The following is a 24673-nucleotide window of genomic DNA, read 5'->3' as shown; positions in this document are numbered from 1 at the left end:
CCATATCCATGGTAAGGCAGACCTGAGCGTAAATGCCTTGCGAGATTCCAGGACACCGGTCTGTCCTCCCTTCTCGTTTCGCGCGACCCAAACTTTGCCCCCCAGCCCCCCCTTGTTGAGTTGGTTGTATCCGCTATCCTCTATTCTGTGGGCTCGGAGGAGATGTCTGCCCCGAATATGCGGAACTAGAACTCGGCGCTGGTGAGGATGGCGATGTCTGCGATTGGAAAAATGGGTGTTTTGTGGTTGCGTCTGGTGAGGGTACGTGGATAATTTGGAAGGGCTGGAGGCGGATGGGAGGAATGAAGATTCCGGACATTTTGCGGATTCGAGAGTGGAAAGAGAGATACAGCTTGGATTTTGGAGGTTTAGGTTTGTTTCGAGTGGGGGATATCAAAGGATTAAGGAAGGACGACCTTGAATGAAGGAAAGGAAGGAGCGACAATCGAATAAATGAATTAATACGTCTTTACAGATGTCTTTCGTATAGGAGAGAAGGAGCAGCAACCAAGCAACCAAGCCCAAGACTTCGATGTGGCGAGGATCGTGAAATGCGCTTGCTGTGCGATGATGCTGTGAAGAGTAGTTGAAGTCTGCCTTATGCGGCCAACCAGCCCGTGAACACGTCTAATAATATACGCACGCACACATGACTTTCGACATGTACACCATGCCACATGATAGCGCGTCACCCATCTTTGCCTTGCGAAGCAGGCGACGCAAGGCTGTTGCAGCCTGGGGGCTGCAGTTTCGACCCTGGGATTAGTAACGTTGAGCTGGGGTTGTCTGCCGCGTCTGCCTGCCAAGACGTCGAAAAATTCCGATCGCGAGACTTCGGTTCACGCTATTGGAGAGATTCAAGGCCCGCTGCAGATAGCTTTAGTGTTCTTGGACGATTCTAGAAAGTGGTTCCTGGGCAGCGCAAGAAGTGATATTACGGTGCATGAAGGGTTGAGGCTGAGAAGAAATGGTGGTGAGTCAAATGGTGTTTATGAGGGTCGCGCAGCAGGAGATCTCTATATTGAGGGTTGGAGAGTTGCACGATGAATGAGTTGACGTAAGGAGTGTGGCTCATAATAGCAATTTTGGGATAACTGTAAGTGACCGTTTAGGTCGCATGCCGTAGACACCGAGTGCGTGCTTCGCACTAGGAACGGCAGTACGAAGTGGCAAATCAGAGCAGGATATGGGTACCGATGTTTTCCCTGAAAACCGGCAGGAGGGGCATTGCGAATGCCGAAGATGCGCAGGCCAAGCGCGGTGAGAGGGACAACTGCGGGAATAATAAGTGCAAAGGGCGGGCGTAAGCGGATGTCTAGAGTTTTGTCGTTTATGTTTTTGAAGTCTGTTGGGTTGAGGAATCGCCCATGGTCCCAAAAGCATGGTTGAAGGCAAGCCAAGAAGATCCAGCTGGGCGGAAATCAAGGCGCGGGGCCAATCGGTGTGCGCGGTGAGTCCAGAGAAGGGCTGTTGACGACGCCCTTTCTTCCTGCATGGTTTGCAGTCCAAAATGCATATTGCTCTGAACGGTGTGCAAATGAGGAGTCAGACGTGGGATACCGCTTTGAGAATAATGCCAAGACATGGAGAACGGACATGACATTGGCGAAAAGGGCGACCCAGACAGGAAGTATCCAAGGAAAAAGGAGTTCGAAGTTCCACCAAGGCGAGGAAGAGTGGGTGCAAATTTTCTCCGACAGAAATGACCGCTTCTTTTTCGTACGCTGACAAACGTACAGTGGATTGGGTGGGTCAAATCTCAGCCCTACCGTACACGTGCCATGGCGGCACCGCTGCTGGATATCGGATCCGGAACACTAAGGCTTCCGTTCTGTGAGACGAACAGTTGGGCGAGTCGTAAGGTTCTATGGTAATCTGGCCTGGAGTTGACTTTGTTGGAGCATGCTGTGATGTGTGGAGGCCTTGCAGACCGGAGTATTTCCTACGCGTCACTAAAAAAGCAGTCAGTACGAAGAGAACGCCGATCTTTCACGCTGAACTCGGTGGCGCTGCATGTCGCCATGGCATCGTCACACGGAACGCCAGGCAACTAACTCTCTAGTTCGGAGGCTTGAGGAAGAGGAGGGCGGACAGAACGCACCTGCATATCTTGTACTCACTATGAGTCGAATCGCATTTGAAAGAGCAACCCTCCGTCCTTCCGCCGCGAAACGTCCGCTGAGACGTAGAGCCAAACGCTCACCGAGTCTTGTGAAGACTAGTCTGTTCGGGTGCGATCCGCCGTCCCGTGCGCCAAACTCTCTTGCCTAGTCTGTGTCGGCATCGGTGGCCCACTATTGAGTTATCTACGGATGTACGCCGCTCTTGACGGAGTTAACTCAGAGCCCCTACCTATTTTATTTAAACGACTACTGCGGCTCCAATTCCTCTGTGTCGTCTTCTCTGTTTGCATTTACTCTCTCTCTCTCTCTCTTGTTCGTACTCTAGAGGTTTCACAGCGCCTCGCTTCTTGCTGTTCCCATTACCAAGGTGTCGGTATTTTGTGCAAGGTGAGCCTTGCCGGGCGGCCCTCCAGTGCTATGGAGACCACGAAGATGCCTCTCAACGACTCTACCATTCGCGACAATACTGAGGGCACCACCTACGAAGCAATTCATGCTGAGCGGTCTCATGTGCATCGCGATGTCGACAGTATTTCTACTACTAGCGACGACCGCGAGCACTCGGAACGTTATCCCGAGAAAGGCTTTAGCAACGTAAGTGGCGGTGTCAATGTCGAGCGCGCCGAGGCCGAATTCGCAGAGCTCAGCAAAGAGCTATCACGCACCAGCCAGGTCTCGCGCCGGCTCAGTCGCGTCCAAAGTCGGCAGAGTCGGAGAGACCACGCCATTGCCGATGTAGAGAAGACGGCGCCTGAGTCCGAGGCCTCGTCTGAGGAAGCATTTGACTTGCAAACCGTACTGCGGGGCAATAAGGATGAGGAAGAAGCAGCAGGGATCAAGTCGAAGCACATTGGTGTTGTGTGGGATAATCTAACCGTCAGTGGGATTGGCGGTGTCAAGAACTATGTCAAGGTAAGCAGTCAGCAATCACCCGCATGGTTTTCGGACGGGAGCTAACTCCCATCCAAGACATTCCCCGACGCGTTTGTTTCTTTCTTCAACGTCTACGAAACATGCAAAACCCTTTTCGGCCTCGGAAAGAAGGGCAGGGAATTCGACATTCTCAAGAACTTCAAGGGCGTCGCGAAGCCAGGTGAAATGGTCCTTGTACTCGGAAAGCCTGGATCCGGATGCACGACGTTCCTCAAAGTTATCAGTAACCAGCGGTACGGATACACGAAGGTCGATGGAGAAGTGCTGTATGGCCCTTTCGACAGCAAATTCTTTGAGAAGCGATATCGTGGAGAAGCCGTGTATTGTGAAGAGGACGAGAATCACCACCCCACACTTACGGTCGGCCAGACTCTGGACTTCGCATTAGAAACAAAAGTTCCTGGCAAACGCCCAGCCGGGCTATCCCGCCAGGATTTCAAAGAAAAAGTTATTGATTTAATGCTGAAAATGTTTAATATCGAGCACACCAAGGATACAATTGTCGGTAACCCCTTCGTTCGTGGTATCTCGGGCGGAGAGCGAAAACGAGTATCGATCGCAGAAACAATGGTGACTGGTGCATCTGTAATCTCTTGGGATAATTCTACTCGGGGCCTAGATGCATCTACTGCTGTCGACTACGCACGATCTCTGAGGGTGTTGACAAACATTTACAAAACTACCACTTTCGTGTCTCTGTATCAGGCCTCCGAGAACATCTACGACGTCTTTGATAAGGTTCTTGTGATTGACAGTGGGCGATCTGTCTACTTTGGACCGGCAAAGGAAGCGAGAGCCTACTTTGAAGGACTTGGATTTCTGGAGAAACCGCGCCAAACTACCCCAGACTACCTCACAGGCTGCACGGACCCCTTTGAGCGAGAATATAAATCTGGTCGAAGTGAAAATGATGTTCCTAGTACCCCAGACGATCTCGTTGAAGCCTTCAACAAGTCCGAAATCTCAGCACGTTTGGGTGAAGAAATGACCGTCTACTACGCCAGCATGGCCGAGGAGAAGCACATCTATGACGATTTTGAAGTCGCAGTCAAAGAGAGCAAGCGCCATGCTTCTAAGAAGTCCGTTTATTCGATTCCGTTCTATCTTCAAGTGTGGGCCATTGCCAAGCGTCAATTCCTGCTTAAATGGCAGGATAAATTTTCGTTAGTCGTGTCCTGGATCACTAGTATCGTTATCGCCATTGTCACTGGTACTGTTTGGTTAGACCTTCCTAAAACTTCGGATGGAGCTTTCACACGTGGCGGCGTCCTGTTCATCGCACTCTTATTCAACGCATTCCAAGCCTTCTCCGAGTTGGCATCTACCATGTTGGGCCGTCCAATCGTCAACAAACACCGAGCCTTCACTTTCCATCGCCCGTCAGCTCTATGGATAGCTCAGATCGGTGTCGATCTTCTCTTTTCGTCGGTGCAAATCATGGTTTTCAGTATCATCGTATACTTTATGACTGGCCTTGTCCGAGACGCTGGAGCTTTCTTCACATTCGTATTAATGATTATCACTGGGTACTTGGCCATGACGCTGTTCTTTCGAACTGTAGGTTGCCTCTGTCCTGACTTCGACGTAGCAATTCGTCTCGCAGCCACTATCATTACGCTTTTTGTGTTGACGTCTGGATATCTCATTCAATGGCAGTCAGAACAGGTCTGGCTAAGATGGATATTCTACATCAACGCTCTAGGTCTGGGCTTCTCGGCCTTGATGATGAATGAATTCAGTCGACTCGATTTGACCTGCGCAGGATCTTCGCTTATTCCCTCTGGTTCCGATTATGGCGATATCAACCACCAGGTCTGCACACTGCCTGGTAGTCATGCAGGGTCCACCGCTGTTTCCGGAACCGACTACATCAAGCTGAGCTTCTCATACGATCCAAAAGACCTCTGGCGAAACTGGGGAATTATTGTGGTGTTGATCGTCGCCTTCCTTCTCGCTAATGCGTTCCTCGGAGAATACGTCAAATGGGGCGCGGGAGGTCGAACCGTCACCTACTTCGTCAAGGAGGACAATGAACTCAAACGACTCAACGCAAATCTTCAAGAGAAGAGGGAGAAACGAAACCGGAAGGAGGAGGATACGGACGCAAGCTCTGGCCTGAAAATCGCCTCTAAGGCGGTGCTTACTTGGGAAGATCTTTGTTACGACGTTCCTATCCCCGGAGGTGACCTGAGATTGCTGAAGAGCATATACGGATTCGTTAAGCCGGGGCAACTTACGGCACTTATGGGGGCTTCCGGTGCCGGGAAAACTACACTTCTCGATGTGCTCGCCGCGAGAAAGAACATCGGCGTAATCACGGGTGACAAACTCGTTGATGGCAAGTCACCGGGCATTGCATTCCAGCGAGGCACGTCATACGCCGAACAGCTCGATGTCCACGAACCTGCAACAACCGTCCGCGAAGCCCTCCGATTCTCGGCAGACCTGCGTCAGCCCTACGAGACACCCCAAGAGGAAAAGTATGCATATGTTGAAGAAGTTATATCGCTTTTAGAAATGGAGGACATGGCTGATGCCATTATTGGCGAGCCAGAGACTGGTTTAGCTGTCGAGCAACGTAAACGCGTGACCATTGGTGTTGAACTCGCCGCAAAGCCCGAGCTCCTTCTCTTCTTAGATGAACCTACTTCTGGCCTCGACTCTCAGAGCGCGTTCAACATCGTCCGTTTCCTCCGGAAGCTCGCTGCCGCTGGGCAAGCGATTCTGTGCACCATCCATCAACCTAACTCGGCACTGTTTGAGAACTTTGACCGCCTGCTTCTTCTCCAACGAGGTGGCCAGTGCGTGTACTTCGGCGACATTGGAAAGGATGCACATGTTCTCCTTGACTATTTCCACCGTCATGGCGCAGACTGTCCCCCCAAGGCCAACCCTGCAGAATGGATGCTCGATGCCATAGGGGCCGGCCAAGCTCCTCGAATCGGAAGGCGCGACTGGGGAGATGTTTGGTCGGACTCTGAGGAATTTGCGCAAGTAAAGCGAGAGATCGCTCACATCAAAGAAACTCGAATAGCTGAAGTCGGATCCGCAGAGCCCGTCGAACAGAAAGAATACGCCACACCCTTGTGGCACCAAGTCAAGCTTGTCAACAAACGCATGAACCTGTCCTTCTGGCGCACCCCCAACTATGGCTTCACACGTCTCTTCAACCACGTCATCATCGCTTTGCTGACAGGGTTGATGTACCTCCAACTCGACGACTCGCGCTCCTCGCTCCAATACCGCGTCTTCATCATCTTCCAAGTCACCGTTCTCCCAGCCCTCATTCTCGCGCAAGTCGAACCTAAGTATGCCATCGCCCGTATGATCTCGTACCGGGAGCAAATGTCCAAAGCCTATAAAACCTTCCCCTTCGCGCTCTCTATGGTTGTCGCCGAAATGCCGTATAGCATTCTCTGTGCTGTTTTCTTCTTCCTCCCACTATACTACATCCCTGGCCTCAATCCCGCGAGTTCGCGCGCTGGATACCAATTCTTCATCATCCTCATTACCGAAATCTTCTCCGTAACTCTAGGTCAGATGATCGCTGCCTGCACGCCCAGTCCGTTTATCTCCTCCCTTTGCAACCCCTTCGTCATCATCATCTTCGCGCTCTTCTGCGGCGTCACGATTCCGAAACCGCAGATTCCTGGGTTCTGGCGTGCCTGGCTGTATCAACTTAATCCATTCACTCGTCTAATTGGCGGCATGATTGTTACTGAACTTCACGATCTCCCTGTACACTGCACGGATATGGAATACAACTCTTTCACCGCTCCAGAAGGACAAGATTGCGGGTCGTACATGAAACAATTTTTCTCCAACGGGGCACCCGGATATCTTGCTAATAATGCGACGGAACTTTGCCAGTACTGTGCTTACAAAATCGGGGACCAATTTTATGAACCCCTTGGGTATAATTTTAGCCATCGGTGGAGGGATTTTGGAATATTCGCTGCATTTATTGGGAGTAATTTGATTATACTCTTCTTAGCCGTAAGTCTCCTAGTATCTGAAGTCGATATGTTCAGCTACGGGGATGTTCTAACGATAATCAGGCTCGTTATCTTAACTTTAATCGTCGCTAATTCCAATCGGCTACGAATGTCATACAAATAAACGGCTTTTCTTTGTACCATACTATACTATACGTATATGCTTTTTCTGTTGTATTTTCTATCCATAGATTTTCCTTCCTTTCTTAGAATGTCTCACCCAGTGATCTCGTTCCTCAAAAGTCGTACAGTGCTCCTGCTTCCAAGTTTAATACAGCGTCTGGTGGAAAAGCTTAGAGTGAGTGCTTTCTCAACTAATGAAGCATATAAGGAGGGATTGGAAGGGTGGGCAGTGCGTAGTTTTATGTCACCGAGATAGCGTTTGTTATTTGCTCGCCAGTCAGCCTGGTCGTTGTGGTCCGAAAGTTAGTACTAAATACCTTTCGACTCGGAATCATTTCTTGGTGAGTGCCTGTTGAATCGAGCGACTGAAGTTATAGTGCACGAATTCTGCCCATTCTGGGGATTGGCAACTGGAGGTTGGCAGAGTGAAGAGTCACGATATTGGTATAACAAGTTCAAGTGCCGGAAACTACGCTGATAAACTGGATACGGCTAGTGAAGACTTCACTTATCCTCTACTCCATCAACTGTAACCCCAAATTTCACAGCACGCGCTTTCTCTTCGCGAGGAATTTTCCTGCTTCACGCGCAGTGTCTAGCACAGCACAGCGCTACGTCATACACATTCACTTGTAACAATTTCACCGTCAGCAAGGCCCTGTAAAATGCACAAAATCAACCATCTTCTTGCACGTCTTGATTTTGGCTTCTATGGCCTTCGCAAACCTTGTTTCTCTCGCCCTGCAATTTGATATCGCAGGTTTCTCTTCGCTTGAGCCTACACGCATACATCTCTACATTAACTCCCAATAGCCCTTTCTCCCTCCAACTCTTACCATTTTTACGTATCCCACCGCTCCTCACCAAGCCCTAGTCTAACGCCACACTGTTTTCGAAGTTTGGAGACTTTTTTTTAATACTGTGAGATATGCCGCCACGGGAAGGGGCGGGAAGAGGGGCACTGGATTCTTCGAAATTGCCCATGGAAGACGGCGACCGTATAATGCTACAACAACGAAAACTTCATGATGCGCTTCTGTTACGCGGGCAGAACGAGCGAGGGCCGGGGTCTAGCGCGTTTACTCACCGTGAAGACGCGGATGCAGAGTTAAACTCAAGCACGGCTGCAGAGATTTATAAATCCACGGCGACGCACATGTGCCTCTCGCATGAAGGTCTCAGACTAACCTCAGGTACAGCTACAGCATTAGTCAGAGAGTATGAGTACAAATCACACCCAATGGAACTGAGAAGGGAAAGTCAAGAGGAGCGGAAGTTTTCATATCGTGGTGGTCAATCTTCTCGACTTTCGAATAGGCACGTCGCACGAAAGGAAGGATATGGTTGTTCAACCGTATCAACTCTGGCCACGCTGGTGGCACGACCTCAGGCTCTAGGTCTAGCCGCTGGCTGTAACAGTCACCTTTCTGGCTCTAGGAGTGAGCGGAGGTCACCAACGTTCTCGACACGCATGTTGAGTATTCAGACTCAGACTCAGGCCACTCCGGCTGTGCTCGAGATGGTGGAGCAAGCTGAAACCTTCCCTACCTACACTACAGTCCCGACGCCGGCCCAAAGCGAGGACATCCTCCTTTCGGAAAGATTTAGACCCACAGCTACACAGATCCCGACGTTTGTAGGCATCGTGCCAGGAACACCACGATCGAGTGTCAAACCATCGCCAACCTTCATTTCGATTTCCATCCCTATCACTGCGTCCCCGACTGCCTTCATCGCGCGCAACCCTCCCCTCTCAAAACAAACACCGTCATCGTACGCCACCTCGTCCACCGCTCTCTCCACGCCATCACCTCCATCGCTCCCGGTAACTTTCCCAGTACCACAACCCTCCACCGGTCATCAATCCCTTCTCAAAATTTCCCCTCCAACATTCCTCTACCCATCACCATTTCCGTACCCACCGTATCCGCATCCGTACTTCCCCAACATCTACACACATATCAACACCAGTCTCAATATGAATACCTCCTACCCATATTCCCCCTACGCGCCAAGTATTTCCCCGCGACTGGAATACGAATATCGGTATTTACCGGTAGGGTATAAAGTCTTGCTCTATTGTACGCTAGCTTTGATGACCGCCTGGACTGTTCTCATCTACTTCGTTAATTTCCCGCCGGAGTGGTTTGTGGGTGCGACACCGGGTCAGCGTCAGCGTCAGCGTCAGCTTCAGCGTCAGAAGGTCCGCAGGAAGAAGAGTGGGAAGTCTGGATCAACACCAGTATTAGGATCTGGAGCCGCGTGGTACGTGCGTTGGATTCCAGATGTTTTAGTGAGGAGAATTGGCATTGGAGAGGGGCGGAGTGGAAGAAGCGGGAGCAAGATTAAACCAATTGATAAACCGTCAAAATATATTCGCGTACCAAGTGCTGAGCGCGAGCCAAGTTCTGCCCTCACGACGGGGGTCTGGAATGAGGATGGGAATGGAGGAGAGAAGCAATGCGGGGATGGGAATCGGGGTATCGAACTTAGGGTCAGGATAAAGAAACCGTTTCCTACAACAACAGCAACACTATCTGCATCGACATCGGCAGCAAAATCGACATACCGACCATGCTCTTCTAGTCCCCAACCCGTTTCCCCTGCACCGCCATTGTCTGCATCAGCAGCAACATCTGCAAGAGGCCAACGACCACGGCCTCACTTCAGTGTCTCAACTTCTAATAAGCCGGGCCCCACAGCCGTGGTTCAGGACTTAGAACGAGACGCCGGTTCCTACTACAGTTACCTCAGCCATCACCACTCATCAAACTTCTCATCCCCATCACCATCTCCAAGCTCCCGTCCTCCCTCGCCCAACAACCCCTTCCTCCTGCCCAATTCACCAAACGCCTACCTCCGACCCCGAACATCTGCAGAGTGGTTCACCGAACGCTCCGCCTTCCTCGCCAGCTCTGGCTCAGGAGCAGGAGCAGGAGAAGGATCTATGACACCCCCGCTGTCAGACCGCTCCGATACTTCCGCTTCATCACCCGTCTACGATGACGCCGAAGCATTAGAGGCCCAAACTCCGATCTCACGGTCTTTCAGCGGGAGATCGATTTTTTCGCTGGGGCGATATTTAGGCGCCGACGGCCATAAAGACCGCGACCGAGGAGGAGGACGGGGAAGAAGAGGAGAAAAAGAAGGGACAGGGGGAGAACCAAATGGGGCAGTGGGAAATGGAGGGTGGCTAGGAAGAGTAGACAGCGCAGTAACGCGCATATGTGATGCTGTTGCGAAGTGGACTGAGGAGGAGAGGGACGAGTTTTTGTTGCCGATTTGTAGTGAGAAGGGAGGGAAGGTGGAATAAGGGATGTGGTTTCCCGTCGAGTGAGGTTCGATATCAAGGTTGAAATGAAAGGAGGAGATATGTGATGTGATGATATTCTTGCGAAGAGGGTTGGGGAACGAGGCTCTAGGATTAGGTGTGTAAATGCCTTTCTAGAAGTTTGCATGTACAATATAATGCCCAGGCCCACCCAATTAATCCAAGGCTATAGTTTGCTCGGCTTGTCTCTTTTCTTTCCCCGGAGCTGATTTAAACTCGTGGTATTGCGAGAGATTTTATATGATAGTTAATGGCAAGCAATCAGATATAATGTAGGCCAACCTTTCGGGGCACCATAACTATATAGATCGGCTGACAGGAGGGTACCGAATGCAATGGAAGCGTATTAGCCTTCGGTAATCATCGTGTCCATCCAGCCTCCAACGCCCGTCTTGCAGCGATTCTTATTCTCGCTTCCTAGGCACCATACCACCCCATCCATCATCACCAACACCCAGGCTCCCCCTCAGACTCGCTCAATAAACCCATCTTACAGCACTCAAACATACTGACTAAGCCACCGAATGGCCTCCCCATATCCTATCCCTTGTCATCAGCACCATTCACCCACTCTCCAATTCTTCGAAAAACACTAAAGCACGTACCTTGTCTCATAACCAAACTACACATAAACACCTCCAACGGCCTCAGTCCCCCTTCACCCACCCCTGTCCCCTTCCCCTTCCCCCCAACCCCCATCGCCTTCCCCGTCGTTTCCCATCCCACCCCCAGAGCCTCCCTCAACACCCTCTCACTAACCGCTTCAGGGTGATCGATCTTGTTGCCGAGCACCAAAATCGGGATGTCTCTTAACTCGTCCATGGAAAGTAGTTTGGAGAGCTCGGCTTTGGCTTCTGGAAGTCGCCACTGGTCTCGGGCATCGACAAGGAAGATTATGGCGGAGACGTCGGGGAAGTATGCGTGCCAGATGCGACGAGCGGAGGTGTGGCCACCTAGGTCGAAGGTTGTGAAGGTTATGTTGGAGATGGTTACGGTGGAGGATGCTGCGGGGGTTTGTTAATTGGATGTGTGAGGGGGGGTAGGGGGAGGGGGATGTACTTGGGTGTTGGGCTAATCGAAGAGAGATATGTTAGCAGAGGTCGATTGTGTGAGGTGGAGAAAGGGGAAGGGTACGTACTAGGTGGAAGCACGGCTAGGCGGTCACTTCATCGTTCACCGTTAGCCCAGGGTAAGGATAAGGACATAGACGAACAAAACGAGACATTGTGTGGCTATCTCTCCACATACTTCTTCAACAAATGCAGGAGCGTCGTCTTGCCCGCATTGTCAAGACCGAGGAACTGATATCATAGTCTCGTCAGTCCGAGTCCAAGTCACTCACTTCCAGTGAGCGAGCGTTTTAGTACAAGCGGGTAGGGATTACCAAGAGTTTTGCATGTTTATTCGTCAGGCCAAGGGAGGATAGGGTATCCCAGACTGTTTTATAATAGTCAGCCACATGTCTGCGGGAAAGTTGCGCGCTGGCGACCCGAGGGGGGATGCTTACACCTGTCCGTATTGTTAACCCTCAAATCTACTATTTCACTTGATAGGAACGGTAGTTACCAATCGATAATCCACATGATTGTTTGAAGCGAATCTATACAGATATATGTGTGAGTTGGTATGGAAGAGACCTGCGCTGTAGAATGTTTGTCGTTAAGTTGGACATTCTTGGTGCCTTAAATACTAGCTAGTAACTAGGTAAGCCACAATCACCAAAACAACACATATGCCTCACTTCAAAAGTGATCACAACTTGAGGCCACCTAGCTTTACTATTTTACATATTATAAAACTGGCTGCCTACTAGGTAGATGCTCAGTGATTACCTATATCACGAGACGAGACGAAACTGGTATCATTGCTGTCCTTTCCACCAACGCCTTTTTCGAGCCCGAAGCACTGTGTATAAATACCACGCCAAACGTACCACACGTTACGGGGTGACTGTATTACAAGCTTAAATCTGTCTCCATGATGACTTGAGCGACAGCGGATCGCCTGCTCGTCACGATTTTCTCGCCTACGACTTCGCCGACTTTCTCGACTAGTCTGGCCTTCAAGCTCTCGAGGTTTCCGACGCCGTTTACTCGAGACGCGCCTCTTGTACGCTCCATGCTGTCAAGTGCTTGGAGTATCACGGCCAGCACTCTTTCCGCCTCCGGCTTCCTCGACTCGTCGCTCATCCCTTCTTTGAGGACATCGTCGTAGATTTTCAGATTGGGCAGGACGAGCATCTTCATGCCTTCTGGTCCGGTAATGGACAACATTGTCTTCAGAGAACCGTAATGTGTGCCGAGAGATTTGTTAGGGTCCAGGAAAAACTTCAGACAGCTCCGCGCAACGCGTGCTTTCAGGCCTTGGCTCGAGGCCGCATATCTGTTGCACATGGAGCTGACAATGGAAGCTGCTAGGTCGCGCAACTCAAAGTGAGCAAGAGGATTCGGGCTGTTGCCGTTCATGCTGGTTCCGTTCAGCGTCTCGGATGAAGCGTTGGAAGGCGCCTGGTGACTGGTTGGGCCAAGATGTTTGCCAGTCGCGCACGTCAGCGCAGGAGCCACCATGTAGGCGATGTAAGGGTCAAGGTAGATGGCGCGGTTGTTTAGGAGCGCGGCAGTTGCGAGCATCATCTGCCTCAGCACGAACAAGTTCTTTAGGTTGTGTGAGACCTTCTCCGCAATGAAGGTGATGAGGTAGGTGGCCAATTGGTGGATCCCGGGGTCCGACTGAATAGAAGCTAGCGCGGCATTCTGCCACTCAGAGTTTGTCTCATCGGTGAGGGCGGAGGAGAGTTTGGCGAACAGCTCTTGAGATTCCTTGGAGAGGACGTGTTTCACAAGGGGTTTGACGTTGATGTTGTCCAGGCCGTTGGCAGCGGCAAGGTGCGGGTTGGCGTTGGGCCCTTTTGGCAGGAGATCAGCAAGGTTAGTGGCCGTTGGGTTCTGGGGGATGGACGGCTGGACGCCCTCCACAGCAAGCCAGTGCGCTGAGGGCAGTCAGCGACGTAGTTCAAGTCAAGAAGTCACGTGGCAAGGGAGGTGGGCATTACCGGTGAAGGTGATCTCTCGCGGCACCTTTGGCAGAGGGGCATTGATCAGCTTCTCAAAGTCGACCTCCTCATCCTCGACATAGTAGAGGGGCTGGCCAGGGCCAAGGGAAGCCTCTCCAAAGCGCAGTGGACGGGTAGACTCGTAGCCGTACAGAGGCTCTACATTTAAGACCTTGAGCGCGTTGGACACGTCCAAGGTGCTTAACGTGGTGCGCTTCCCGTGGCGCATGAACTTGAGGGCCTCTTCCAGCACCTGGGCGAGGCGGTAGTCGACATCCCGCGCCAACTCGTCCACGACGCTGTCGGCGAGTGAGGCGATACCCACCGACTCAGCAACATCGCGCACGTTGTCGGGATTCCAAACCGACATGTTCGCAGCGAGCGGGGCACGCTATGGGCTGGCAGGCCGTGGGGCAGGATGGGTGAGGCTACGGGCAATGGCGACGGGCAATGGCGACGGGCGGATTGGGAAGCTGGGAAGGAAGCAATGGGAAGCAGTGGGGATGCAGCGGGGGGTGTCACCAGCTGGCGATGCAGCTGCTGTGGTCGTGACTGCCAGCCCTATGTGCAGGTAAGGTGCGACCGGCTGGGCGCATGAGAGATTGTTCGGCCGGCGTCGCGGGGAAGCGGAGGCACAGTGGGTGCAACGGGAGCTTGGTGGGCGTTGTCTACGTGCGAGGGCAAGTGTGGTCCGGCAAGAGAGGCGGACAAAGGCGGCGGGAGAGCGGGCCTGCAAGCTGGTCGCTGTGGGGACAACAGGTGCCTTTGTAGGACACAGAACTCACAATGAAGTCGTCGCTGGAGACCTCGCCCAGCCTTGGCGCGTCCGTCTTCGCCTTCCCGGTCTGAGCGTCCCCCTCCCCCCTCCCCCCGCCTCAGCCACTCGTTCACTTCATCCATCCTCTACCGTTCGCTGCCGGATGCTGCCACCCTTCCAACCTCATTCATTCCGGGCGATGCATCTATCCATCCAAGGCTTCTGCTTCGGCGTTCTCCGTCGCCCAATGGCACTGTCTTTGTTTTGCCCCGTTTGCTTCGCACCGCAGGGGAGAGCTCGCAGCAAACAATGAGCCATCCACGTCTCAGCACTGCTGTCTAGGCTCCAGTGCTGGACCTTGCGCAATAAGTGTCTCTTACGACGCTGGCTGCATTCCCATTCAGTCCCCACTGTTATCTTGCATGCCCCCAGAGCACCTCATCGTCGAGACCGGCCTCTTCCAGCCCTCTTATGGCTCCAGCAGAGCAGACCGCCATTTCACCTCTGCTCACTATGGACAAGTCAACCTACCCTGTTTCTCTTCTTCCTCTCTCCCGATACCAGCCGACGCTCTCCAGCGAATGGCACGGCTGATATCATATCGGCCACCACTGTCCTGCGGCTATCTGCATGACTCTGCTTCTGCCCCGTCGAGCCTTGGCTCAATCTGACTGTGCACCTCAGCACGTTGTTTGCCGCTGCTGGGAGTGGCTACCTTCCACCTCAATGACTACCTACCAGGAATTCGGGATGGGCCTTCTTCGATGCCCGCCTGTGCCCCCAAGATCGACCGAATCAGCAATTCATTCCAGCCTCGCTCTGCGCTGACTTGTCCATGTCTGCCTGATGCCTCCCGTCTTCCCGTACGGCCCGTTGAAGTGTCTGATTGCCTTTAAGCGAGTCCTACCCTCGTTTGCTAGCTGAGAGTAATGCGTGGTCACTATTCCCCCACGTCTACTACTTAACGTCCACCAACAGCTGCTCGTACCCCGATCTTCAGAGCACCAGTCCTTCCTTCCATCTATCTTTCCTTCCAAGCCTTCATCCAAAGCAATTTCAACTCCCTCAATACTAAAATTCCCGCAAGAACTTCTTCTACCCTGACCATGATGGCGTCTACCACCGCACCTGTTTCAGATTTCCAAAGCGAGCACTGCTCCATCGCTCCCAACGCCACGCGAATTCGAGTCGATATCCCAGTTCCTAGTATTCAACTGGCATTACACGAGCGGTCAAGAGACGACCCCCCATCTCCGCCACCACAGCCGCCACCAAGTCCCGTCAACTGGGTTCTGTCAAGCCCCGATGTCCTCCCTGACGCTGTGCTTTCAGAAATGGTCGGTTTGTGCAACTATTTGCCTCTTCGAGACTGATTCAAATTCCCAGATGACCGGGTCTCCTTATTTCCTTGATTACTAAGTTTCTGCGATTGGCATGGGAGCCATTTGTGCGTCAGCCTTTGGATCGGATCTACATTCACCGACTGATTTTGGTCTTCTTCAGGCCAATTCCATCGACCACTAATTCCCTGCCAATATTACTCCTCGCACATATGGGTTGATTTCACACAAACTCATCTGTCGGCTTGATCTTTACTCATTTCTCTTCTCACTGGTGTATTCCTTTAGGACTATCTTTTCCTTCTGGGTTGGCCTGGCTATCCAAAGCTTACTCGAATCCTTGACATAGGGATGATTTCCCCTTGGGATTTCTTCAGATACACATCGAGCTTGGCTTTATTGGTGCTCCTCGGATTGGGTATGCAAGGTAGCAAGAAGCTTCCTTCGCCACACCTTTTGATATGGTTTGATTTTCTTTGAGCTCAGTTGTATGCCTTCCCCCTTGGAAAGGGAAAATTTTGTATTCCAAGAGAATCTGAAGATCAGGAATGCTATTCTTGGCAAGTCCCCAATTCACGGGCGTCGAGATTTGCGCGACGTGATACCTGCGAAGCGAGAAATGGCACCGTCATTAGTTAACTTTAGTCATGACCCAAGATAGTTCTTTGTTCGTCCTATTCATTGTTTGCAGCTGGCCACCTAGTAACTTCGGTTATTTAGCACTTCACACATCCGCATGGGTATCAACCCCAGATCACGTGCGTGGTCTTTGTCTCTCACCTCAATAGAGATCCACATTGCTGGTTCGACGCCATCCGTCTCACATTTTCCTTGCAACACCGTCCTCGCCCCTCAAGTTTGGGAACTTTGCCTCAGCTACCACCGATTATACCTCGAGAACTGCTCAAAATCTTATCCTTAGCGGAAGTTCTGTCGATCCTGTCCGTTACCCATCATTTTCTGAACAACTTTACACACTAACCTAGCACGCTCGACGGGGCTCTGGCGTACCGGTTCGTGCCGGGAAGTCCGTCAATACACCTTCACTGGAAAATCTGCGCTCCAAGGGCGCTAGTTAGTCTCATCTTACTACGAAATGAAGGTGTCTTTATTCCTATCAAGCCGACCTTTTCCTTACATCCGTTCAATTTTGAGTATACTTTTACGTAACGCTAGCCTACTAGAGCGGATACCAGTAGAAAGATGGTGAGCATCCAGCTGATAGCCAACAGCTCTTCGAAAAAGCTCGTTGACGATTCCGCAAGAATCGTCAATAATGCCTATTACCCAGGATACGGCGTACTGAACGAATACCACATATCGAATCAGAAGATTCAAGAGCGTTCCTTACCACGCCCTCGTCAGAGCAACTGGAAGCTGGAGCACTCCCCACTCTACCCCCTACATAGCACCCATGAAGAAGCGCTTGCTGAGTTGCGCGCTTTCCATGCAAGACTCGAGACTGCACATTCTGTCATGAGGGTAGACTCCGCCGCAACACCTCTAACAATCGCGGTCACGCCTCCATCTTCCGCACGCTGTGCCAGGAAAATCATTACACTACTCTTCGGCTCTGACTGGTTTCTCCTAAATCTAGACTCGGAAGCCGGCAAAACGGCGGAAAATCACTTGAAGGAGCTAGGCGTCCATGTCGTATACAATCTCCTGTTTATCTGTACAAGGGTATATCGCCATCTAATTCTTTGTGTTTAGAATACATGCGTGATATTACATGGGACGTAGGCGCGTAGAAGAAAAAGCAAGTAGGTGGTAAATGGTAGGAATAAGTAACTGAATTGGTCTAGCTAGCTTGAGCAAAAGGGAGTGTGGTAGACTGACTATACTGTGTGCGAAAAAAAATATATTTCTATCACCGAAGATGACATAGAGGAGACGACCCTCAGATCTTTCCTTGGCCCCACTACCTAGGTACTGGAGGGTACAGGCATCACCTTCCGTCTTCCGTTAAACAAAGATAAAATCTGAACTCTGATCAGAGAACGGGGCAGAAAAACGTACAAAGCAAGAAGCAAACAAACCCACTCTCCTCAAATAACCTCCAACGCCACCTCTCAAACTCAAAAACACCCAAACTCAAGTGCCTAGGCGTACTTCTGTTTCAAAGTTATTGTCGCTTTTAGAGCCCTTGTTCTTTAGAGGGCTCTCATCTTTTGCAGAATTCTCATTCTTTCCTTCAGTTGTTGGCCTCTGACAGAGAAACGTTAGTAGCGCTCATGCCGAGGCGTCTCACACAAAAAAAAGGCAAAGGCACAGATGCGGCCATCCCACATTGCCAACACGCACTATTTTCGTCGTCCTCGGGTTTATGGTGGTGGTATTTGTGGTGATGGCCGTATTTGAGTTATAGTTCTGGCGTGTGTTCCTCCATCACCTTCCGCTCACCCTCCTGCGCCTAGTCCGGCGATGTGTTGGCATTACGAGAGGAGTCTATGGAGGGCACGACAGAGTGGAGGGAAGGAGGAGGAGGAGGGGGACAAAATACGTTGTTGGCGCATAATAGCCTGCAAGGAAGCACTTGGCCTTGGTATACGCAACATTCGTATTGGGTTGTCTTGTCCGTGAGGCTGTTGATGGAATGGTGTGTGTATTTGTATTTCAGTTGCTTATACTTGGCTTGCGTGCGTTTGGCCAGGCGGGAGAAGATAGAATTGTCAGAGCTGACTGCTTCAAGGTCAGGGGCGTGGTGGAAAATTGGCTCACCAACCGGATCAGCGGGGTTCCAATCCACGGCCCTACGAATCCCAGCCTTATCGGCATCTCCATCCACTTTTACATCTTCAAGCATTATACCCGGAAACTTCTGTTCGGCAGCGTTGATATGCTTAGTAACTGCCTTCTCATCCTCTGCCAACTCCCTTTGCCTGTCCATCCAATACTCGTCGGATACACCTTCCAAATCCAAATCGCCCTCGTCATCGGCACGGTTGTTATTCTTCCCCAAACCATTATGTTTCTTCCACTTCTTCCATTTGTGCAGACACCTGCCAAGTGCGAACCGATATTCAGGTACTTCTGCTTTGATATTCCAAGTACAATCGTCGACGAATCTCTTGCCGGCAGGGTTTAAGGCGGCGTAGAGTCGGTTGTCGCGTTCCATCCAGTATGGGAGGAGTTTGTCGCGGCGGGATGGCGACAGAGATGGAGAGGTTGAGGATTCATCATCTTCCGTGCAGTGTCCCTGCTCATCCCAGAGCCGGTCGCATTCGTCCGAGGTCTGGCTCTCACATTTGTCATACCAGTCGAATATGTCGGGACGGAGTGAGGAATAGGATGGGTGTTCGGGGGATATGTCTTGGAGCTCGAGATAGAGTCGATTGCACTCTCTATCGGTTCTCCAGGCTAGACAAGATAGGAGCCACCCAACAAAGTAGTCGAGTTCATCTCCGTCCTCGTCATTGTCCTTCGTGTAAACTTCTAAGGAAGAAGTTGAAGTCGGCGATGAAGATAGGCGCGAAGACTTTCGAGGGACGTCGTCAGCGGCAGCCATAGAAGAAACCCCAGCGACAGTCTGGTTCTTGTCGATTGTGCCTTCATCATCCCGCTTCAAAATATCCACCTTCTTCCACTTCCTTAGACATTTATGCAACTTCCCCTTATACTTAAACCTAAGGCAATAATCCACCCATCCCCTCCCCGCGGGTGACAGGGCATCGTATTGTCTATCGAGGTGGTCAATCCAGGCGCGTACAACTATGCTCTGCCTACTATCAACAGTGGAAGTTGCAGACAGGGGTGGAGTATGGGAGACAGAGGTGGTAGCAGAGCCATCTGGAAAGAATCGTTTGACCCAGCCTTGCTTACAGGTATCCCAGTTTTCCTCTGCTAGACATTTTTCAAGAGTCGTTTTGTAGGCATCGCTATAGTGAACCTCGGTCGTCCCTGTTGGACTACGGACGAGAGGAGAGACAGGTGGGGCATGAGATAAAGCCGGCGTTGGAATAATTTCCATTGAGGTCGCGGAGGTAGGCTCATTAAGCGTATCTCGGGGACGAATATGCGGATGGTGAGGCACATCGTAGCGATGATCGAGTACCTTGGGGGCAGGCAGACGAATGGCTTCATTCCCAGTAACAGAACCATCGATCTCTTCTTCTCGTGACGAATATCCAGCAAGATTTGGGAAGGGAATTTCCCTCCCTGAGGTTGCAGCGTGAAGAGTGTGAGCCCCCTGGAGGAGGGGATAGATATTAGTCTGCTGACGCTCTTCTCTATTGTCCGCGATGTGCAGAACAAGCCAGATGGTGAGGCCTGCCAAGCCAATGCCCAAGAGATAGCCTAGACTGAAGCAGTTTAAAAAACGTTGAGATGAGCGTTTGGAGGTGTTGCTGGCTCGCCCCTCGTAACGCTGGTGGTGTGGTAGCGGGCTGGTAGAGTCCTCTAGCTTGCGAATTGGCCAGAGACGCATGGTGGTGACGAATTGAAAGTGTAAGTAGGGATAGATAGCTAATGAGGTCCGAAATTAAGGTAGAGGGAGACTATATAAGGAACACTGAGGAGTCGACGTGCGCAGACACCTAGCTAATACGGACACCCACTGTTGGGAAGTTGAAGATGGCACGTGGGAGGGTTGTGGGGACGCAGTCCTCTGGTAACGATCTGGTGAAATGAGGAACTCCGGGAATCGTTGAGCACAGGTTAGGGCCGCGAAGTACCACGGGATGAACGATGGGAAGTTGGTCGAACCAAATTGGACGATAGCTGATATTTGATGTTGATAAAAAAGGTTGCTTGATCTATACTAAATAGCGGCCATTGGTCTACTATGTCTACTGTACAAAAATCTAAAGCTTACTCTTCCCCATAGTCCCGGTCGAGCTGAGCGGAAGTTGGCCCTCGTCGACGAAGAGCGATCGCGATTGCTTCATAGCCTCAATAGCTTCTAGTTCGATCCGGGACAAGAGTTCTTCGCAGGTGGGGACATCATGAATCAAACCGATGACCTGGCCGGCCGTCCATACCTGTGGATTGATTAACATGGAATCATGTGGCGAAAAGTGGAGACGGGTTACTCACACCAAAGTCCTTGTCACCATTCAAGAAGACCTGCCGGCCTCTCTTGCCACTTACATAGGGCGCCACCTCTTCGAACTTGCCGGTTGTACTTTCCTTCTCGATCTTTACGGCATCTTTTGCGACCTTGTTCGCAAAAAGCCGGGACGTGTTTCTCCATCTCCGGAGCACGAGCTCGGTGTCCGTCTCTTGGGCATCGACAATGGCTTGTTTGATGTTTTGGTGGATAGGCGCCTCAACAGTGCACATGAACCGCGTGCCCATGTTGATGCCGCATGCGCCGAGGGCCAGCGCAGCCGCTAAACCTTGTCCGTCCGCGAACCCTCCAGACGCGATGAAAGGAACACCGAGCGACTGCCGTGCTCTGCTCAGGAGAATAAAATTGGTAATATCGTGCTCGCCAACATGTCCGGCGCATTCAAATCCATCGATGGACAGGAAATCTACACCAAGCTTCACAGCAGACTGCGCGTGCCTGATGGTCGTGCACTTGTGGAGGACGGTGCACCCGGCAGCCTTTAGCACCTTGATGACGGGCCCGGGACTGTTTCCGGCGGTCTCAACGATCCGGATTCCCTCGTCAATTATTACTTGTGCGTATGCCCCATAGTCAGGAGGAACGAGGGCTGGGAGGAGAGTAAGGTTGACGCCAAACGGATTCTTTGTCATATTCCGGCAGCGCCGGATCTCCTTTCGGAGGTCTTCTGGAGTGGGCTGGGTGAGGGCCGTCAACTGGAGCCACGGTCAAAAGTGCACTGCGTGAGATGTATAAAAGGCATACTATTCCCAGACCACCGGCATTGCTAACAGCGCTGGCAAGCTCAGCATAGCCGACCCATTGCATGCCACCTTGGACCACGGGCACTATCTGAAGTCAGGAAATAGAATGTAGACGCCTTAGAAACCCGCGAACCTCTGATCCCCAGGGCCCGGGTGAGCTGGGTATTGAACGGCATCTTTGAAGGGAAGGCCCACGAAATGCGAATATTCTTGCAGATATAGTTTAAGGGCGCGACAAATGGTTTCTTGGGCGAGAATAGGGAGGTCTGGAGCTCAAGGATATAGGTGAAGTGTCAGGAATGTCTTACGCGCGTTGAAGGTCGAGGCGTGAGGTCCAAAGTTGTGGGGGAAGCCGTGAACCGAACGTACCGAGGCATCTCTGCCTGTGAACGCGAAGGAGAGCTGGCGCGTGAGTAATCAGAGACCGCACATGATTCGGCGGTGCTGAGTCGTCAGACATCTCCAAGACCTCCAAGACCTCCAGAGAGACGCGACTTTGCGTGCGAGTGAAGGGGAAGGAGCATATTCAATGAAGGCAGCTGATAGGAAGACGTGGTGTGCCTGCTTGATCGATGCATGAGGGGCGTTCACAAGCTTCTGGGAACTAACACCACACCGCATCGCGCACTTCCATTCCCAGCTTCTTCAAACGCATCCAGTTGCCGCCTCGTTAATCGCGGATGCTAGCAAGTTGCAATCATACCATCGGACAACAGCGAATATGCCCACCTTCATGGGCAGCACCAGTCCTTGCACGTGCCGCTGTCTCTTTGCTACAGGCCTACTCGTGGGCTCGACTTTGTCCAGGTAGCTCTTGTATTCCTTTCTTCTAGAAGGGGTCGCCAGATAGACTGGAGCAAATGATGAAAATTCCTAAGCGGTATTGTCTCCCTTGCTCCCAGATCTTGTGCTCACGTTTGGCATTTAGCTCTCTCAGCCTAGGTCTAGCCTCCGGTACCTGTGTCGCGATCCTCCGATCCTCGAACTAATGTACTAATAGCTCTCACTTCTACAACCTAGAGGTTTTGACGACATCCTTCAGGATGAACGACGAGAATCCTCGAAGCTTGTTTCCACGACCACATAAAGCCTCGACAAGATGAGAGGAATTTTGACCGTGGATCGATACACTCGACTCACCACACAAAGCCAGTTCACCAGCGATTTCTCGCTTGTTGGCGAATCGGCGTGATAGTTTTTCTACATTCGGTGCAATGTCGATTTGCTTATTCATTATCATTGTCATGATATGGGTCCGGAAGAATCTCAAGTACGAAGGCTCGATTTGCGTCTTGTACCAGGGCAGTTGAAAGAGCGCAAAGGATCTAGATGTCTGGGTGCATCTGCGCAATATCATTTTAAGCACTCTTCTGCTCAGCGCGAGCAACTTCTGCTGCAAGTCTTAAGCGCATCGAACTCCGAGGAGTTTTTAGTGGTTCATTCGACGCGGCATTGGCTCCAATGCGGCGTGTTCAGTATCAATAGTATCTTCACTGAGACGCTTGGAAGGGCAATCGCGTTGGGTGGCATTATTATAGGTTTCTTTCGGTACCCTACCAGAATGCCATTGGCGAGTAGCTTCTCTGCGGCAATATCCGCGGATGCAAGTCTTTTGCCAGTTTAGTGGAGTGCCGTATTATAGGGCCAAAAAGCCGTAGATAGAAAAGAGGCGGTAGGGGTTGTAGCTTTTCGAGCTTGCTGGTTGGACGCCAGATTGCTGGAAGGCTCTACGCATGATCGTATGCCCTCCATTCGTTCTCTTCTATTCCATTCACACTCGAGAGTTGGTTTGACATGGAATAACGCACAGACCAACCACAAGTGAATCAGATAGGCGTCTGCGGCGCCGATCGATGCAGGAAAACTTGGCTAAATTTATAGTAACGCCACTAAAGTATAGCATAGCCTTCTATTCATCCCCAGCGGCTCCAAGACTTGGCCTTTTCACCCGTGACAACCAACAACACACATTATCAGTCTACCTCCATGCAATGTATGAGGCCTAGGAATTTTTCCATCGGCTCCAGGTGATCTCTCCCACATATGAGTGGCAAAATGTCCTTCCTCGTCCGTAGCCCTTGTGACTTTTTGCAATTAATTTCTTGGAAGCGTTGTTTTGAGTTCTAACTTGTGAGATGCAGAGCAAAACTTTTAGCAAGTCTTAGATATTTATGTCGGTTGCAGTCTTTGGGCTACACTTTACCGCAAATCTTTTCAACGCCTAGCCGCTTGTAAGCACAAACAGTATTGGACCATAGCAGGAATCAGGGTGCTCGTAATGTTTCTCTTTACTAGAACAAAGGCTTCTTGGACCGTCTTTGGACTTCTCTCATATCCCCGCGGCTGGAAACTGTTGACACTAAGTATGGTGTTTAGCTTAGTCGGAGGGAACCAGATGGAGGAGTACAAGAACTGCCAATTGCCCCAGACCGTACTTTAATTTAGAAGTTGTGTCGACCTTCTTAGCCGAAATCGCCTTCTAAATAACTTCCTTAGTCTTGGTCTTACATTTACAAGGGCCGCTGTTCTAGCTCACATCTCATGTTCGCCGGTGCCATCCTTATGGCCATTTCCGGAGATTACTTAGTCGTCACTATCCTGGTGACCCTCGCCAGGTACCGTCTAGCGTTACTGAATCTATCGGAGAAGGGAATATTGAAGTGGTACGCAGATTTATGCTGGTACCATCTCATATTACACTAGTAACGTACTAGCTCGGTCTTCGGCTTTTTGGGCGGGATACCTTCAATTAGCTGAATATTAGCTGGAGTGCGAGTTCAATTTAACGCTCTCAAAGGATCAAGGGTGGCAACTAACTTCCTTGGATGCGCAAATATTGTCCAACTCACTTGCTTACACAAGATTCCATCTGGACTGCGACTTTGGTCTTTGGTGTTGCCTTACGGACAGTGCGAGCCTCAGTCTCGCGGGACGACATCGATCGAACCTTCTGCCACAATCCCTTCTCGGGAATGAAGGTATTAATACCTTCTCCTACGTCTGATGCCAATCCCCTAAATCCTTTTTTGCTTCGCCTTGCTTCTTCGGATTGACTTGACCCAGAATTTAGCATTTGGTCCTGTTGGCGTGTTGCATTTATGCAAACAAGAAGACGCCAGGATATCAGCAATCTTAGAAGGTAGAGAATGACCGCGTTCCTGGAGTCGTTGGCAGCAGGCAAACCAACAATGAGAAATATGATTGATAG

General features: G+C 51.1%; 8 protein-coding genes across 8 annotated transcripts; 4 read left to right on the top strand and 4 right to left on the bottom strand.

Moving 5' to 3' along the window:
* Positions 1-2555: 2555 nt before the first annotated feature.
* Positions 2556-7144, top strand: BDR25DRAFT_233334 (ABC transporter; the record flags this gene model as incomplete). Its single annotated transcript, XM_033685435.1, has 3 exons — positions 2556-3035; positions 3093-7052; positions 7115-7144. 3 exons carry the CDS (start codon positions 2556-2558, stop codon positions 7142-7144), a joined length of 4470 nt encoding a protein of 1489 aa, XP_033544661.1.
* A 958-nt stretch (positions 7145-8102) lies between these two features.
* Positions 8103-10487, top strand: BDR25DRAFT_344590 (uncharacterized protein; the record flags this gene model as incomplete). Its single annotated transcript, XM_033693953.1, has 1 exon — positions 8103-10487. One exon carries the CDS (start codon positions 8103-8105, stop codon positions 10485-10487), a length of 2385 nt encoding a protein of 794 aa, XP_033544660.1.
* A 517-nt stretch (positions 10488-11004) lies between these two features.
* Positions 11005-11946, bottom strand: BDR25DRAFT_233516 (small COPII coat GTPase SAR1; the record flags this gene model as incomplete). The annotated part of the gene is made up of 6 exons (XM_033685441.1): positions 11005-11045; positions 11111-11509; positions 11565-11576; positions 11644-11669; positions 11754-11806; positions 11890-11946. Coding segments are annotated over 6 exons (588 nt in total), but the record flags the coding sequence as incomplete, so codon positions are not given.
* A 295-nt stretch (positions 11947-12241) lies between these two features.
* On the bottom strand, positions 12242-14314 carry BDR25DRAFT_291193 (TAF-domain-containing protein). The gene is made up of 2 exons (XM_033688576.1): positions 13558-14314; positions 12242-13494 (listed from the first exon to the last, which is right to left on the bottom strand). Exons 1-2 carry the CDS (start codon positions 13925-13927, stop codon positions 12461-12463), a joined length of 1404 nt encoding a protein of 467 aa, XP_033544658.1. The 5' UTR covers positions 13928-14314; the 3' UTR covers positions 12242-12460.
* Positions 14315-15252: 938 nt separating this feature from the next.
* Positions 15253-15931, top strand: BDR25DRAFT_305284 (uncharacterized protein). Its single transcript, XM_033690381.1, has 2 exons — positions 15253-15651; positions 15701-15931. Exons 1-2 carry the CDS (start codon positions 15421-15423, stop codon positions 15731-15733), a joined length of 264 nt encoding a protein of 87 aa, XP_033544657.1. The 5' UTR covers positions 15253-15420; the 3' UTR covers positions 15734-15931.
* A 926-nt stretch (positions 15932-16857) lies between these two features.
* On the top strand, positions 16858-17463 carry BDR25DRAFT_316445 (uncharacterized protein; the record flags this gene model as incomplete). The annotated part of the gene is made up of 3 exons (XM_033691602.1): positions 16858-17337; positions 17398-17417; positions 17460-17463. 3 exons carry the CDS (start codon positions 16858-16860, stop codon positions 17461-17463), a joined length of 504 nt encoding a protein of 167 aa, XP_033544656.1.
* Positions 17464-17848: 385 nt separating this feature from the next.
* Positions 17849-20080, bottom strand: BDR25DRAFT_358085 (uncharacterized protein; the record flags this gene model as incomplete). Its single annotated transcript, XM_033695885.1, has 4 exons — positions 17849-17885; positions 17927-18024; positions 18058-18102; positions 18158-20080. The coding sequence occupies 4 exons, from the start codon at positions 20078-20080 to the stop codon at positions 17849-17851; spliced, it is 2103 nt and encodes a 700-aa protein (XP_033544655.1).
* A 308-nt stretch (positions 20081-20388) lies between these two features.
* Positions 20389-21798, bottom strand: BDR25DRAFT_266206 (inosine monophosphate dehydrogenase). The gene is made up of 4 exons (XM_033686967.1): positions 21599-21798; positions 21467-21549; positions 20689-21417; positions 20389-20633 (listed from the first exon to the last, which is right to left on the bottom strand). The coding sequence occupies exons 1-4, from the start codon at positions 21639-21641 to the stop codon at positions 20457-20459; spliced, it is 1032 nt and encodes a 343-aa protein (XP_033544654.1). The 5' UTR covers positions 21642-21798; the 3' UTR covers positions 20389-20456.
* Positions 21799-24673: the final 2875 nt, after the last annotated feature.

This window comes from Lindgomyces ingoldianus, assembly GCF_010093535.1.
Source record: "Lindgomyces ingoldianus strain ATCC 200398 unplaced genomic scaffold BDR25scaffold_27, whole genome shotgun sequence".
Taxonomy (NCBI): Eukaryota; Fungi; Ascomycota; class Dothideomycetes; order Pleosporales; family Lindgomycetaceae; genus Lindgomyces; species Lindgomyces ingoldianus.
This window is presented reverse-complemented; position numbering and strand designations above follow the sequence as displayed.

Bases quoted from the DNA above. Each gene is read 5' to 3' on its own strand.
- BDR25DRAFT_291193 (XM_033688576.1), bottom strand. From the start codon at position 13,927: ATGTCGGTTTGGAATCCCGACAACGTGCGCGATGTTGCTGAGTCGGTG. The intron at 13,495-13,557 runs GTAATGCCCACC...GACTGCCCTCAG, and splicing joins GCGAGAGATCACCTTCACCG to CGCACTGGCTTGCTGTGGAG.
- BDR25DRAFT_305284 (XM_033690381.1), top strand. From the start codon at position 15,421: ATGATGGCGTCTACCACCGCACCTGTTTCAGATTTCCAAAGCGAGCAC. The intron at 15,652-15,700 runs GTCGGTTTGTGC...TCAAATTCCCAG, and splicing joins ACGCTGTGCTTTCAGAAATG to ATGACCGGGTCTCCTTATTT.
- BDR25DRAFT_266206 (XM_033686967.1), bottom strand. From the start codon at position 21,641: ATGCCGTTCAATACCCAGCTCACCCGGGCCCTGGGGATCAGAG. The intron at 21,418-21,466 runs GTATGCCTTTTA...CCGTGGCTCCAG, and splicing joins ATGCCGGTGGTCTGGGAATA to TTGACGGCCCTCACCCAGCC. The intron at 20,634-20,688 runs GTGAGTAACCCG...ATCAATCCACAG, and splicing joins ATGGTGACAAGGACTTTGGT to GTATGGACGGCCGGCCAGGT.